This window comes from Misgurnus anguillicaudatus, chromosome 24 (assembly GCF_027580225.2).
Source record: "Misgurnus anguillicaudatus chromosome 24, ASM2758022v2, whole genome shotgun sequence".
NCBI classification, from domain to species: domain Eukaryota; kingdom Metazoa; phylum Chordata; class Actinopteri; order Cypriniformes; family Cobitidae; genus Misgurnus; species Misgurnus anguillicaudatus.
Genome location: NC_073360.2, coordinates 2,442,715 through 2,458,081, shown reverse-complemented (window position 1 = coordinate 2,458,081; position 15,367 = coordinate 2,442,715). Strand labels below are relative to the sequence as shown.

General features: G+C 43.6%; 1 protein-coding gene across 2 annotated transcripts in view; it reads left to right on the top strand.

The window, feature by feature from the left end:
- Positions 1-15,367, top strand: part of atm (ATM serine/threonine kinase) — a 69,214-nt gene that overhangs the window by 44,749 nt on the left and 9,098 nt on the right. For both annotated transcript variants that reach the window (XM_073863107.1, XM_073863108.1), the window contains exons 48-55: positions 23-142; positions 332-549; positions 1,143-1,350; positions 1,477-1,596; positions 1,678-1,818; positions 2,857-2,995; positions 3,174-3,256; positions 3,660-3,800. In XM_073863107.1, the coding sequence (XP_073719208.1) occupies positions 23-142; positions 332-549; positions 1,143-1,350; positions 1,477-1,596; positions 1,678-1,818; positions 2,857-2,995; positions 3,174-3,256; positions 3,660-3,800 (1,170 nt within the window). The remainder of the gene's footprint in view (positions 1-22; positions 143-331; positions 550-1,142; positions 1,351-1,476; positions 1,597-1,677; positions 1,819-2,856; positions 2,996-3,173; positions 3,257-3,659; positions 3,801-15,367) is intronic.

Here is a 15,367-nt window from a genome sequence, read left to right as displayed (position 1 = left end):
ATAAATGTGTTTATGTGAGCAGGTGTGTGTGAATCCTGCTTTGGTCCCGGTGTATTCCGAATGTTTGAGACTGTGTGGAAGTTGGCTGTCTGAATCCTGTCTGGAAAGCCCTGCGGTTATACTGGACAAATATCTGGAAATGGTAAAGTTCTGCAAGGGATTGATGAGAAATGAAGGGATTACGCGAATTAATACATTTTTTTTAACATTATTTATTTTTCAACATAATGACCATTATCATCCTGTATCTTATGACATCACTGTAACATGATACCACCACACCTTTTGTTTTGTACATTTTGGATGTCTGTAAATTGTCAATGCTGGACAGGCTGTTGAGATGATCAAGGACCATCGTGGCGGTTCAGACGCTGAACTCCAGAGCCAGAAAACCCAGGCTTTCTTCTCGCTGGCCCGTTTTTCTGATGCACAGTACCAGAGCATTGAGAACTACATGAAGTCATCGGAGTTTGAGAATAAGCAGGCGCTTCTGGAAAAGGCTAAAGAGGAAGTGGACCTCATGCGAGAGAGGAGGGTCAGCAATAACAGGTTAGCATTAGAGAACGACAATTACACTGATGCATTTGTCAGATGCTTTAAACCTAAGAGACATACTGTACCGCTCAGTATGCTTGTTCCCTGGGGATCGAGCCCATGTCCTTTTTCCTCACATTTTTATAATTGAATTGTAATTGATTATTTTTTTTCATCAACTCATTCCCCCACAAACCACCAGGGATTAGGTTTACAAGCACAAGCAGAGGGAGAGTGAGAGACGACACGATGGCAAAGAAAAAAAATAGCTGAACTAGCATGTCTGTCTAACAAAATGCTTTTTTAATAAAAGTGTGTTTGTCATTGTAGGACATTACTCATTCTAGGAAGTTTTTATTACATACTGCCATCGCTCTTCATCGTTCCTCTCCTCATCTGTAAACTCTCGCTCTCCGTGCATGAGCATACAGCATTTATGAAGCGTGCGCGCCTCTCTCTCGGCACTGGTCATTAAAGTCTGTCAAATGTATCCAGTGTTTTTACTTGCTCGGGCTGAACTGAAAATTATTTCACCCGAATAATTTCGGTTGCCGAACATTCGGTGCTTCTTCCCTACAATTTTAAATGTTAGTTTTATTTGTGTGCAGATACACTGTGAAAGTTCAGAGGGAACTTGAGCTGGATGTCAAGGCAATGGCCAACCTGCAGGCTGACCGCAACCGTTTCCTCCTCAAAGCTGTGGAGAACTACATTCAGTGTCTGGAGCTTGGAGAGGAGCACGACACCTGGGTCTTCAGACTGGCTTCCCTCTGGCTGGAGAACGCTGATGTCAAAGCAGTCAATGACTTGATGAAGGTAACGTCTAGAAATCCAAAAAGTGATTGGTTGCTTTTGTGATGCCATGATAAGATTTCTTTGTGCAATTTGTGGGTTATTATTTATTTGATGTTGTAACTGGTGGTTTGTGTGTGTTGGTGTTAGAGTGGTGTAAAGAAAATTTCATCATACAAGTTCCTGCCTTTGATGTACCAGTTAGCTGCTCGTATGGGCACAAAGGTGTCCAGTTCACAGGACGTGGGCTTTCATCAGGTTCTAAATGAGGTAACCTTTAGCTCATGTTTTTTTTTTTTTATTTAAACTTGATGAGTTTGGACTCGCAGCTAAAATACATACCGTCTTCAGCTGATCTGTCAGTCATCCCTTGACCATCCCCACCACACTCTCTTCATCATCTTGGCCCTGGTCAATGGCAACAAAGATGAGAGTTTTTCTCGCAGCCGTTCATCCAAGAGCAGTGCGCGCCAACCTTCACCTCTGGATTTGGTATGTAATGTATATACAACCCTATACATTGATAAGTTAAAAACAGTTCACACAAAAATAATTTTTTGTAATTCACTTCTGCTATTTTTCTGTGTGTGAGCTCATTGCACCCAATGTATGTGCATTGCGCCATCTACTATGTCATTTTTACAGTTTAAGAGGCAAAAAAGGCTCTACTTGTGAGATTTCAACAGATTTGAATACAGGCTTTCTAATCTGCAGCTAAGCTACTGTTGTTGACATGCACACTTGTGAACATGCACACACAAAAAATATTCACCATGCGCTGCCATTGTAAGAATAAAAACGTATCCACTTATCAGTTATCAGTTTTTGTTTTGCAAAACAATGAAACCCATGAGGGAATGAAAGACAATACAGTAAATAATAAATATATTTTCATTTTTGGGTACCGAGGCTACATTTACACGACAATGATGTAGTAAACAACTTACATTTTTTTCCTTTGCATTTTTGAAAAATGTCACACACACACACACACGACAACACTGTCAAAAAGATCTGCGTTTACACAAATCCGTGAAGACTATTAACGCTGTATTATGCATTACAATCCAGTAGATGGGGATGTTACTTTGTAAAGAAACACTTTACGTCTGCACACTTACGCATTCTTCTATAGAGCGATAAATACAAACAATCAAGATGGCTAAAGCATGAAGCAGTTTTGTTTAGATGGACAATGAGTGACCCTGGACTATAAAGTAGGAAGTTCACTTTGTTGGAGAAGCGTTAATAAAATCCCTTGAGCACAAACAAGATCATGTAGGCCGCCATTGTAGTTTTGCTTACACTTGCGCGTGTCTTTATACGGTGTTAACACATAGTTTACATGGAGAGAATAATGCATCATTTTCAAATTCTCGTTATCAAAAGTTAGCGTTTTCAAGACACTTAAATGCCGTTGGGGTTTTAACAACCAGCCAAACCTTTCATAACTTTTAAAGAAATTTAACCGAGTTGAGGGAGTATTTGAAACCTTGAGCCTTAAGGTTTGTTAAATGTGTTGTAATGCAGGAGCGTGCTGATGTAGCTCGAAAGATCATTGACGTGGTTCGTAAAAAGAGGGCCAAGATGATCAAAGGCATTGAGACGCTCTGCGATGCCTACATCACTTTGGCTTACATGGACGCCAGTCGCCATAAAACTGAAAAGAGTGAGTTAATATCTCCAGTCAAGCATTTTTGTGTTATGTTCTTTCGGTTTCCATTATAGTTTGATCTTTATACTCGTATTCTTTTAAATGTGTCATTATAGTAGATGTAATAAAGTTATACATGTTTTAAATGTTACATACATGTTTGGGTAATTCGAGTGTTGTGTGTTTTGTACAGAAGCCATCCCCATCCCACCTGAACAACCTATTATGCAAATTAAAGACCTTGATGATGTCATCATTCCCACCATGGAGATCAGGGTAAAACGTTTATTTCCTTTATGGTCAGAGATGACTCGTAAGCCATTTTTATTTGCAGAATAATGACCAAAATGTAATTCCTGATCTGTGATTTTTTTTTCCTTATCCCGTCCACAGTTATCCCCTGTCGTTAGCAATCTGCCGTTTACATAGTAAATACCCATCTTATTAACTTAATTACTTAAAGCACAAAATGTCTGCTCATTTACTAATTTGCTCATGTAGCTGTTTATTTAGTTTACAGCTACCGGAACTAGTGTTTGCGTTTACATACTTTGTCAAGTGCAGCACCTTTTGTTTTGTGTTCTGAAGAAAGAAAAGGAAGTCATATTGGACTGAAACAGCAATTGGAGAAGTGATGGCATAAGTTTTATTTCTTCATTTCAAATCTTGTATTATTTAGGTGGATCCATCAGGCAAATATGAAGATCTTGTCACTGTCCGTTCATTCAAACCTCACTTTTACCTGGCTGGAGGTGTCAACCTACCAAAGATAATCGACTGTGTGGGCTCAGATGGCAAGAGCAGGAGACAGCTAGTCAAGGTCAGGTCAACAGGTTAAGATGAAAACTGTTTGGTTTTTATCGTTTTGGGGTTTTATTCTTTATGTTACTTGCCTGCCATATTTTTTTATTTGGTAATTATTCATTATAAAAGGGTTCAGTGCCCACATACATTTGAAAATCATTTCAAATTCTAAGGCGATGTATTAATGTCTGTGATATGTCATGATTTTATTCTCTGTGAACATTTATTATGTAGATCTTTTTTATTTTACAGTTTTAGAATTCAACAGTGGGTCTTCTGGAAATGTGGCAAAATCTGATGGGTCAAAATGTAAATAAAGCAATGCTAATATCTGGTCAAATGTCTCTTGGCCATATTCATCCTACTAAGTTGCTTTTGATATTGCTTTCTAATTTTTGTAAGTCGCTTCAGATAAAAGCCTAAATGTAAATGTCTGTAGCGAATTTGCGGGAGGAGGGAAATAACGTTATTTGAAACACTATGAACCTCCGACCGAAACACTACGGGGATTCCCAAGGGAATCTTAGATTTTAGCTTAAAAGGGAATATTATGTATAATTAACTGTAATTAATTATACAAGTTTATCAGGTTTTACCTGGCGTAGCAGAATTAATAATAACAATTAATTAATGTGTTCGTCCACCGAAGACATATATCCATAATCGTATATTAACGTCTAAGAAATGTTAATTTCATGGCCTTTAAAATTAACCTTCTCACTGATATACAGTGCTACTCGCAGCGTGTAGCTGGATCAAAAGGCAGAAATAGTGACTTTAATTTCGTGAGCATTGAACACAGAAACAATTCAATTGTGAAAATGCAAACCGGTTTATTAACTATAAAATGAAGTACACATAACGACTAACTAAACATACACACATACAATAACATAAAACATAGATGAGAAAGAAAAGATTGAAAAAGCTAGAGAGAGAGAGTAAAAGATTGGCAAAGCACTATTGCTTAACATCTGCACAAACCATCGGAAAATCTCTAAGTAGCGCCTTAATTTTATAAGGGGTAAAGCTTAAACATCAGCGAGTAGACAAGTTTATACTTGCATTTGGCTCTTTGTGTTTTCTTTGCGAAGTTTCTGCTGCACGCGGTGCGAGCAAGGAGAGAGAGAGAGAGTCCAGATGTGTTCGTAAGATGTAGTCCGTTAAGTTGTTTCGTAGGGCGGATTGGTCCGCGTGGTTTTCCGAACTCTAGCGCAAAGTGCAAGCCAGGAAGACTGTCCCGAAGAAAGACGGGGCTCAGAGAAAAGATGATGAATCCGAGGGACTCTGGTTGAGTCTCAGCGAGTTTCCAAACTGCGCTGGCGGGTTACCTAAGTAACCGGGCGATTGAGCGCTCATGAGTGAACTAAGCCACTGACTGAGATACTGAGCGAATCGTTCGAATTGAGCTATTGAGCGAACTGAGCCATTGAGCTAAATGAGCTATGATCTATGATGGCTTGGGCGATAGGCCGTTTTGACCTTTCACACGCCCAGCCCATTTTGGGTGTATGGCCAATGTGTGCGCGGGGAAACAAGCCTTTGTTCTTTCAGACATCACATTTGCATTATGATAAAAGTTTGTTTCCATAACTCTTCAAATCGATACTAAATGACATTGATGCGGCTTATGGTAATATGATACATAGAAATGATTGGGAAATAAAGAGTAGATTAATTTGATACTAGACAAGACATGGGTTTAAGATCACGTTGAATAATAATTTCATACCTAAGATATGAACCATGCTACAGTGAACAAAATCTAACTAAAGTGTTAACACACAGTTACATCACACATACATGATCATGCAGTAAAGGGATATAACATATATATACATTAAAACAGCTCATTGTGATTTTTAAATGTGGTTTCATCACAGACATATAGTCTGTGCCCCCAGCTGTGTCTCTGGCAATCGTCGAACGAACGGCTCTCAGGTTTCTCTGGTGGGATCCCTTTGAACCTCCTTTGAAAACTGCATTTGTTTTAATTGTCGCCCACTTTACAGCCTTGATAGGTGGTAGATATCTGGGTGATTGTGTTATCAGGACACAGGGTTATCTAAAGTCACAATTTTAGGGCTGTTTACGATCCAGATGCCAAATGGCCTCAATCTGACTCCGAGCCATTTGCTACATATCCCCCCTTCATGGCCACCAGGGTCTTGAGAGACTTTGGTGGGCGATGGTTCAATAGGCGATGGTTATACAGGTCATTTGGTCTGGATGGCAGGTGTATCTTAATTTTCTGCAGCGCTTCGGCGTGCCTGCAGAGGGGTGATTTCGATGAGGTTGGGCTCTTGCTCGGCTTGTGTGTCTTGCTTCCCACGGTTCCGCTTGAAGGCTCGAGGGACGGCAGCTGTGCACTTGTTCACTGTTTCCTGCATCCCGCTGACTCTTCGGTACAGGATGAAAGTGAGGCCAAGAGTATGGGTGTATCCTACTCCTGTGGAGAGGCACAGTACTGTGTCAGTGGCGGTCCAGGCTCGGAAAACAGGGAGGCTGTGCATAGCTGGCATGCGAGCAAGTGCCTGGAGGGCAGTGTCGATGGGCGTGACATCAATTAGTTGGGTCCCCCCTTCTGCAATCCTCATCTCCAATTCAGGGTCTAAAGTGAAGTTGTGGTCCCTGAAGAAAGTTGAAAATTCCAGTTCGGTGTGGTACTCCTCACTAGGAAGGTGATAGAGTGCGAGTTCATCGATGTGAAGAATCGCACCTTTTGGAACTTGGATCCACATCGTCTGGTTTGGTACACTGATGCGGGTGGCTGTGTCGTGTTGGTCGTAGGTCAAAGTGGCCGTGCTGGCTGGGGTGTTGACCAGCCATCGGTCACCTACGATTTCAGCTTGGGTGTTAGTGACCTCGGCTCGTGGTTTAGCTGAGGCAGGACAACGAGAGTCAATCTTCATTGGCCGCAGCCCACAGATGCCGTCAGTGTTGTCCTGAAGGAAAGGTTTGCTGGGGCAGAGATAATTAATGTCTTCAGTGAGGGTGCACATGTGCAGGTTTGGTGCAAGGTACAGCTGTTCATTGCTGTCATGGTAAGCCACCACCGTGGGGGTGCGTATTCTGATGTGGGTGTTTCCCTGCCAGAAGCCAACATTGACAATGTCTTTGAGTCTGTAGATGTTGTGTGACTCGATGATTGGCAGGTTTATCAGAAAAGCAAGTTCGCCTTGTTCAGGGGCTATGCTTAGTGAGATTGCGCTACCTAGGGAGTAGGCCAGATGTGCCTGCAGGGTGTCTGTTGGGCCTGCAGTGACAGAGGATAAAATGGTCTGTACCAGGCTGAGGGGTACCAGGCAGGGTGAAATGGCTGCTGCGGCAGCTCCGAGTAGGGCTCCCCGGAACCGCTTGGGACGCTTGGTTTGTCCGCCAAGACCTGCCTGTGGGACAGTCATCTTCTGAAGTTGGTACAGCATGTGTTTGATGTCAGCCTCTGCGTGAATCATAGCGTTCTGCGCCCATCGTTCTCCTGCCCAACTGGTTTCTGGTGCTGATGCTGTGTAGTGTGCTCTGTAGACATCACGGGGGTTGAGTCGGATGTAGACCTTTTGGCTATGTGTTCTGCAGTTTGTGATTAGGAGTCCAGGTTGCTCTTTTAGGGCGATGCCTGAGGCTGGACCCGGTGACACGATTTCAGGTTGCGACCATCCCCCATGTAGGCTGATGTACAGCACAGTGATCCACAGCAACATCCTGGTGACAGAGAGGGAGAGAGAGAAAGAACAATAGGCGAGCGCTACAGGTCCTTGTTTGGTCAGGACAGTTCTCTTTCTTTTCATTGGCGGCTGTTCCCTAGGTGGCAGAGTTCTAGTGATGAGGCAATGTGGAGAAGTTTGGTTCGTCCCCCCTTTTACTATCATGCCATAATGTTGAGTGTCTCTTGACTTGGTTCTGATGGACCCATCTGGAAATTGGTTCCTTCTGACTCCTGCCCATCTTGATCTGGTATGCAATGGGGGAGAGTTTGTCCACAATCTCATGAGGTCCTGTCCAGTGTGGCAGAAATTTCTTTGACAGCAGTCGGTGAGCTGTCTGAATTGGCGGGGCGAAACTGTAGGACCAGATCTTGGTTGTTCGAAAAGCGAAGGTCGTTCCCGGATGAAGTTCATCCAGATACTGGTGAGTGGTGTCATTGGGTGCTGGAAAGCATTCTGCCAACTTTGTGAATTGGCAGATGACCGTGAGAAAGTGTTTGTTGCCCCTCGTTGGCCTGGGTAATGGTCCAACCCAGTCTATCTGGAGGTCTGACACTGGAAAGTTGACACCTCTTTTTTGAAGTGGTGCTCCATGGTTTGGCTTAGCCGGTTGGAACTGGCAGCAAACCAGACATTTCTTGATGTGTTCTGCTACATCGTGCTGCATTCCAGGCCCGTATGCCACCTGTTTCGGTGTTTCATAAGTGGCTTTTGTGCGGTGGTGTGCGGCACATGCTGTGTCATGCGCATACATTAGTATGACCCCCCTATGGGCCTGAGGAACCACAAGCGCAGGTGTAGTGCGGTCATCAGGGACATACCCGAGGATGTTGTGTTGTATGCGCAGCAGGTGCCTGACATCGTTGAGATGTTTGCGGGTTGGAGCAGCAGACAGGTCAGAGTTTGTGATAGGGTAGGTGGAGGGGTCTGAGAGGTGGTTTAACATAGCTTGGGTAGCGATGTTAAAGGCTTGTAGTTTCTGATGATCTGCATCATCCTGCATGGCATCTGCATCTTTTAAATTTTGTTGAACTTGTGTGTCAAGTCCTGGGTATGGCTCTGAGTCTTTGGCTGGATGCAGATTGCAGAGCAGTGAACTTTTGAAGTTTAGGTCTGAGACGAAGTTCCCGCGGCTGGCTGGGGGGTCGTCCATGACCTGTGTGACCTGGCAGTTTACCTTAGATGATCTGGCTGATTGAAAGGGTAAAGGTTCTCGCACTTGAGCCCAAATTTTTAACTGTTTAAAGTCCATTAAGGGTTCAAAGCGGTCTAGCAGGTCTTTGCCAATGAGGAGAGGGTATGAGTCCATTGGTGAGATGTACACAGGGTGTATGATGCTCATAGGACCGATCGTCAGGTGGATGGGAATCACCTGTTGCAGTTGAACTTCAGTCTGGCTGTAAGACTGCACATTCAGCATACACCTTTGGGGTTTAAGGGTCAAATTTTTGGCCTTAGCTCTGTTCTGGAGTCTGGTGAAAAGCTGGGATGACATCAGCGTTAGGTCAGCTCCGGTGTCGACGAGGGCTTCTAGTTCAACCTCATTTTCCAAGGTGATGGATAGATATAGCTTTTTAGCTTCTCCTCTTTCGATCAGGTTTCCCAGGAGGCTTGGTACTGGGGCTGTGGTATTAATGGGAAGGCAGTGAAGGCTGGTTTTCTGTGACTCTGTAGGGAAAGAGACACTTAACACAGCACTCTCTGGTACTTGCAGGCTTTGGTTGGTTGGTGTTTGAGATATTGTTTGTATGCCAAAGTCTTTGAATAAGGAGTCGGGTTTGTCTTCGTGGTCCTCCTTGTGGGGCCTCTTTTGGATTAACTCCTTCAATATCCTCAGAATCTCTGCTGTCTCAAACGTGTCTGTGTCACTCTGTTTCGAGGGTAGCTCAGACTTAGATTTGCTCTGTGTGTATCGAGACTGATCTCTCTGTTGACTGTTACCAGTATTTGATCTGCCAGGTGCAGGACGGTTACCTCTAGGTCGTCGGCCAGGTTCCCACGAGCCGCCACCCTTCTGGTTGTCTGATGAGTTTGGCCGGCTCCATGACCTCTCGGCACGTCCCATTTGGTGCTTGGGACGAGCCCCTACATGGCCGTACCATTCCTGGCTGGCTGTAAAGTCTCTTGACCCTCTTGGCCCTCTGTTGAAAGGTCTTTCACTGTGGCGTTGTCGTGCGCCCTCCAGTGGTAGTTCAGGGTACAGTTCAGAGACAGGGAGAATGACAGGGTTTTTAACAGTCTTTTCAGAGGCCGCCCTTTGTTTACTATAAGCTTTATGGGCCAAGTCCTCAGATGCCTGGTTGTCATCGTGCGAGGGCAGGCCATAACCCCTAAGTGTTGGCTTACTGTGAAGTGAAGATTTCGCAGGAAGAGGGTCCTGAAGTTAAAGTCCTCCTTTATTCTTGGCTCATTCCGTGAGCCGAAGTAAGCTCGCCTGAGTCTGTTGTAATAGGCCTGTGGAGTTTCGTTTTGGCTCTGTTTGAGGTCCATCGCTGTAACAAGTCCTTGTTCTGACTCTGGATCCAAAAACTCTTCTATTAAAGCCTTTTGCAGCTGCTCGTAATCCATCTTGACGTTTTCTGGCTGCCGGTCAAGGAAACTCCTCACCTCACGACTGGAAGTAACCCGTAGCAGATACAGTTTGTCTCTTGTGGTTACATTTGGCAGTGTTTGCAAATAAAAGTCAATGTCCTGCAGGTAAGAGTGGATATCATGGCCACCTGCAGGCTCTGGGGTAAATGTTGGGATATTTCTAGCCAGCTTGTCGAGGTCTTTGGGTGCCACGCCGGGCATGTCTGCAGGTGACCTCGGGAAATTTGTCTGTCCCCACCCCCATGTGGTAGTGAGAGGTTCGGGGATGCTGGCTGATGTCTTTAACAGTGGGCTCCCGCCCCCCTTTTCAACAGAAAAGCTTTGGTGGGGGGGTGCAGGCTCACTGGTTGAATGAAAGGGAAAGGTTGCTTTTTCCCTTACTTGTTCAGCTTGCAGTTTATATGCATAAATGAGTTCTCTTTGGGCGGAGTCAAGGTCGTCCCTAGCCTGTTCTCGTTGCTGAGCCAGAGCTCGACCTTCATCTCGAGACGCTCGCAGGTGATTCTCACAGGCCTTCAGCTTGGCATCACGTTCCTTCAGTTCTGCCTTTGCTCTCACCAGAAGATGTTCAGCCTGCTGGAGCTTTCCAGACAGCTCTTCTCTGGCTGTCTTTTCCTGTTGCTCCTTGTGCTCTGTGTCTGTGCGGAGTTTTGACAAGGCCTCTTGGAGTTGTCCAATCTCGTCCTTTAGCCTCCAGTGCTTCATCTCCGTCGATGGGTGTTGATCCTCTAATCCTTGTGTCAGCTGATCTAGACGATTCTGCGCGTCCTCCTGATTCCTCCGTGCCTCTGCTGCTTGGAGCTGTAGAGCTGCTGCATCCTCTTCCAGTTGGGCGATGTTCCTTTCGCCCAGTTTAAGCTGGATGATGAGGTTGTGAGCGATGGCACCTGTGATCTTGGCTGTGTCCTTGTGACTGTAGCTCCTCGTTGGGTCGTGGGCTATGAACTTGTCCAGGGTGCCGTCGAGTTGCTCTCTTTCCAAGTGTTGCAGTTCATTGGCGAGGTTGGGCAGGAGTTCAGATGTCACAGCGCTGAGCCAGGCCTCTAGCTGGTCCCAGTGGTTGACAGGGCTTGGTAATCTGGACATGTTGACACACTGGTAGAAGAGAAAACACAAAGAGCCAATGCGAGTCCGCACAGTTCAGCGAGCTACGGCAATAAAATATATATACGTGGGCTATGAGCTTATTATCAGGGCCTTTCTCCGGCGGCACAGATAATCAGTGTGGGGAAATAAGGGAAAAATTTTAGTAATTTGTCGCTTTGTTAAAACCTATAGGTCGCCTTGGACATTTGGTTATTCGAGCGTATTACTAATGAATTCTCCTAATGGTTTGTGCAGTTTTGCTCTTTCAGCCCAAAATAAAATGAATCAAAATAATTAAAATTAATTAATTATAATGATAAAAATAATAAAATAAAACACACAAAATAAAGAATGAGGAGGATAGGTTGCTGGAAATGTAATGAAACAGGAAAGGAAAAGAGAGGAAAAACAAATAAATGATAATAAAATAATAAAATAAAATAAATAAAAATAATAAAATAAACTGAAAATGTGAATTGAGACAGCCAACAGACGAAAGTCCTAAGGCTGGGGGAATGAAGAGGATAGGAGGTGGAAAAGGGGGTTTCCTGTTTCAGCTTAGCAGGTTCTCTACCCTAAATTTGATGACAGGGCCTTACAGGGAGAGGGCACTATGGAGTCATGCGAGTTAGGGGAGTGGCTTAGCTAGATTGGCTGGGCTTGACCCAACCTGATAGGGATCTGGTGCCTCTAGTGGCTACAGAGGGGAGAAAAGTGCATCTCTTTTACACCAACACTTGTTGACTATTTAAAACAACCCAGGGTGGAACACAGAGACAAGGCGCTTCCCTGAGCACGCAGCCAAGAGTGCCGGGCCTTCTGCCCTCCCCACCTCGACCGCTCAACAGTCACACCCTTCACACCGCCGGGCCGCACTCAAAGGTGTCACCCACCAACTGGCACTGCCGCTAGGGCTTTTGTGTGTCAGCTGGCACGGTTAGCGATTGGAGTGCCCGGTGGCAGAGGTTGCACTGTGTCTTGCTGCCTAAGGTGCTAAGGAGGGAGCTACCGCAGCACCCCGACTGTACACACTCGAGTCAGTTCAGCGGGACCGGTCTCTTGTAGAACTCACCGCTGGCGAAGCCTCTGATTCATCTATCAAGTGTTAGCTTTCAAGAGATGCACAGGGGCTTATCCTATTGCACCAGTTAAAACATACATGAATTCACTGAGAATGGGACTTATGGGGCTGAATTCTATTCACAGTAAAGAATTGATTCAATTAAAATTTAAAATAAATCAAACTGCATTGAATTTAAATTTAAACTTAATTAAAATACAATCTCTACAATAGAAAAGAGAACAGGAGAGTAAGGAGTGAGAGAGACCAGCAAAAAAAAAATGAAATAAAATAAAAATAAAATAAATCAAAATAAAATAAAAAATAAATAAATAAATAATAAATTAATAAGCCACAGCAATATTAATTATTATTTATAATTTAAGACCATAACATTCAATATGTAGGAAATAAAACTACAAAGTAGTAGAATAACCTAGTTATTGAAGTAAGGTCAAAAATCCAAGTTTGATTCCTGTCATACACTCCCAAAAGAGTTTATGAGAGGACCAAACGAGCTTTTCCCACTAGATGGCGATATTTCGCCCAACAAACAAAGAAAGCGGAAGTCAGACGTAGAGTAATGGAGAAGAAGAAGTGTTAGACACTCAAGACTGACATCTAGTGTTAGAACTAGGTAGTACGCTTTAAACTGACAAAGATTCGCTTCTATACAGTAATTACATCGGCGGTCGCTGCGTTGCTAAGACGACGGATGTAATTTGCTCGTGTTCAGCCGGTGCCTCTTTTGGCTTACGTTACCGGGACACGAAATAAACAAGAATCCAACGTGCTTTATCATACGTTGTGACTATAAATACTTGATCAAGTTTTTATCTCCTTTAAAATTGAAAAGTCTTACCCTCGGTGCTTACAATTTTAAAAATCCACGTACGTGAATAAAATGGAAAAATACAATAGACAGCTTCTCTAATTGTAAATCATTTCCTGGAGATTTAACAAAAAGGCCTTATCAGATGGGAGTGCTCACTCGACCACCGCTTCGCTCTAAATAAAGGAATTCTACTCTTTATTAGGCGGAATCAGACGGTAATGCAGCGTATTTTTTTTAATACGGTTACCTTAAAGACTGCAGTTAACTATACATAACAGGGGCGCGAGTCTGTTACGTCCTGAAAATGATACAGGAAAATACATTTTCATTCATACAAAGAAAGAACGAAATCAGTTATAGCTGATAGTTCTTTTTCATTCACACAATGCAAAAACACATTTGATTTGTAACTGGTTTGCTCAGAAAATAATGTTTAAATCTGCCCGCGCGTTCTCCACCATTATATGTAGCGAATTTGCGGGAGGAGGGAAATAACGTTATTTGAAACACTATGAACCTCCGACCGAAACACTACGGGGATTCCCAAGGGAATCTTAGATTTTAGCTTAAAAGGGAATATTATGTATAATTAACTGTAATTAATTATACAAGTTTATCAGGTTTTACCTGGCGTAGCAGAATTAATAATAACAATTAATTAATGTGTTCGTCCACCGAAGACATATATCCATAATCGTATATTAACGTCTAAGAAATGTTAATTTCATGGCCTTTAAAATTAACCTTCTCACTGATATACAGTGCTACTCGCAGCGTGTAGCTGGATCAAAAGGCAGAAATAGTGACTTTAATTTCGTGAGCATTGAACACAGAAACAATTCAATTGTGAAAATGCAAACCGGTTTATTAACTATAAAATGAAGTACACAAGTTATGGCGGCGCGACCGATGCTTGCGGCGGCCTCTGCTGACACTAGTGAAAGTTTTTCAGTGCTAAAAATAGTCTCGTCCCTGCCTTGTAAAGCAAATGGGCGAAAATATGTATACGACCGCGACTTTCTATTAGATATTAGACAGCGATGCGGGAAAAGGCAACCGAAAGACCTAGATCGGATTAACAAGATCAGACTGCTACGCCGAGACTGCATAGCGGGGAAGCATCATCGCCGGCGCTGTGACAGAACACGCAAGCGGGGGAAGCGAGGAGGGCTCAGCGCTAGGCTAAGGGCTAACCCCTGTAAGCCGGCTGTTCCCTCGGTCCTGTTGGCAAATGTTCGCTCATTGGACACTAAAATGGATTATATCAGTCTTTGGAGATCGTCACAGCGTGGAGTACGGGACGGTTGCATCTTTGTGTTTACAGAAACGTGGCTGACGGACAAAATCCCAGACTCTGGAATTGAGCTAATGGGGCTAACACTCCATAGAGCGGACAGAGTGATGTCAACATCGGGTAAGCTCCGAGGAGGAGGCCTGGCAATTTACACAAACAATTCATGGTGCACTGATACTAGGACGATTTTTAAATTCTGCTCTCCTGATGTGGAGTTTATGACTGTGAAATGCAGACCTTTTTATTTACCACGTGAACTTGCCGCAATTTTTATTATTGCAGTGTATGTTCCTCCAAATGCAGATGTAAAGCAGGCTATGGGAGAACTTTACAAAACCCTGAGTCAGCTACAAACAACCAATCCGAATGCATTTTATATTGTTGCTGGGGATTTTAACAAGGCTAATTTGAAGTCTGTTTTACCTCATTTTTACCAGCATGTTACATGTGCAACAAGAGGGAAAAATACACTTGATCATCTGTACACAAACATCAAAAGTGCATATGCTTCAGTACCATTACCTCATATTGGCAGCTCGGATCATTTGACTATTCTGTTGAAACCTAAATACAGACCTAGAGTGAGACAGGAACCACCAGTAGTCAAGGAAATTAGAGTGTGGCCACAGGAGGCTTTCTCATCCTTACAGGGCTGCTTTGAGTGTACAGAATGGAACGTTTTTAAGGAAGCATCAACATCTGAGGATTCTATAAATCTGGAGGAATATGCAGAGACTGTGTTGGGATTTATTAGTAAATGTACTGATGATGTGACTGTTAAAAAAACTGTCAAGCTGCGTTCAACTGATAAGTCTTGGTTTACATCAAAGGTTCGATCACTGCTAAGGGTTCGGGATGCTGCATTTAGATCTGGTGACACTGAAGCGTACAACTTAGCAAGAAAGGATCTAAAGAGAGCAATTCGAGAGGCTAAAAGGGAGTATGGGAAAAAGCTGTCAAGTGATTTTAACAACACAAGGGATACAAGGCGGTTATGGCAGGGATTTCAGAC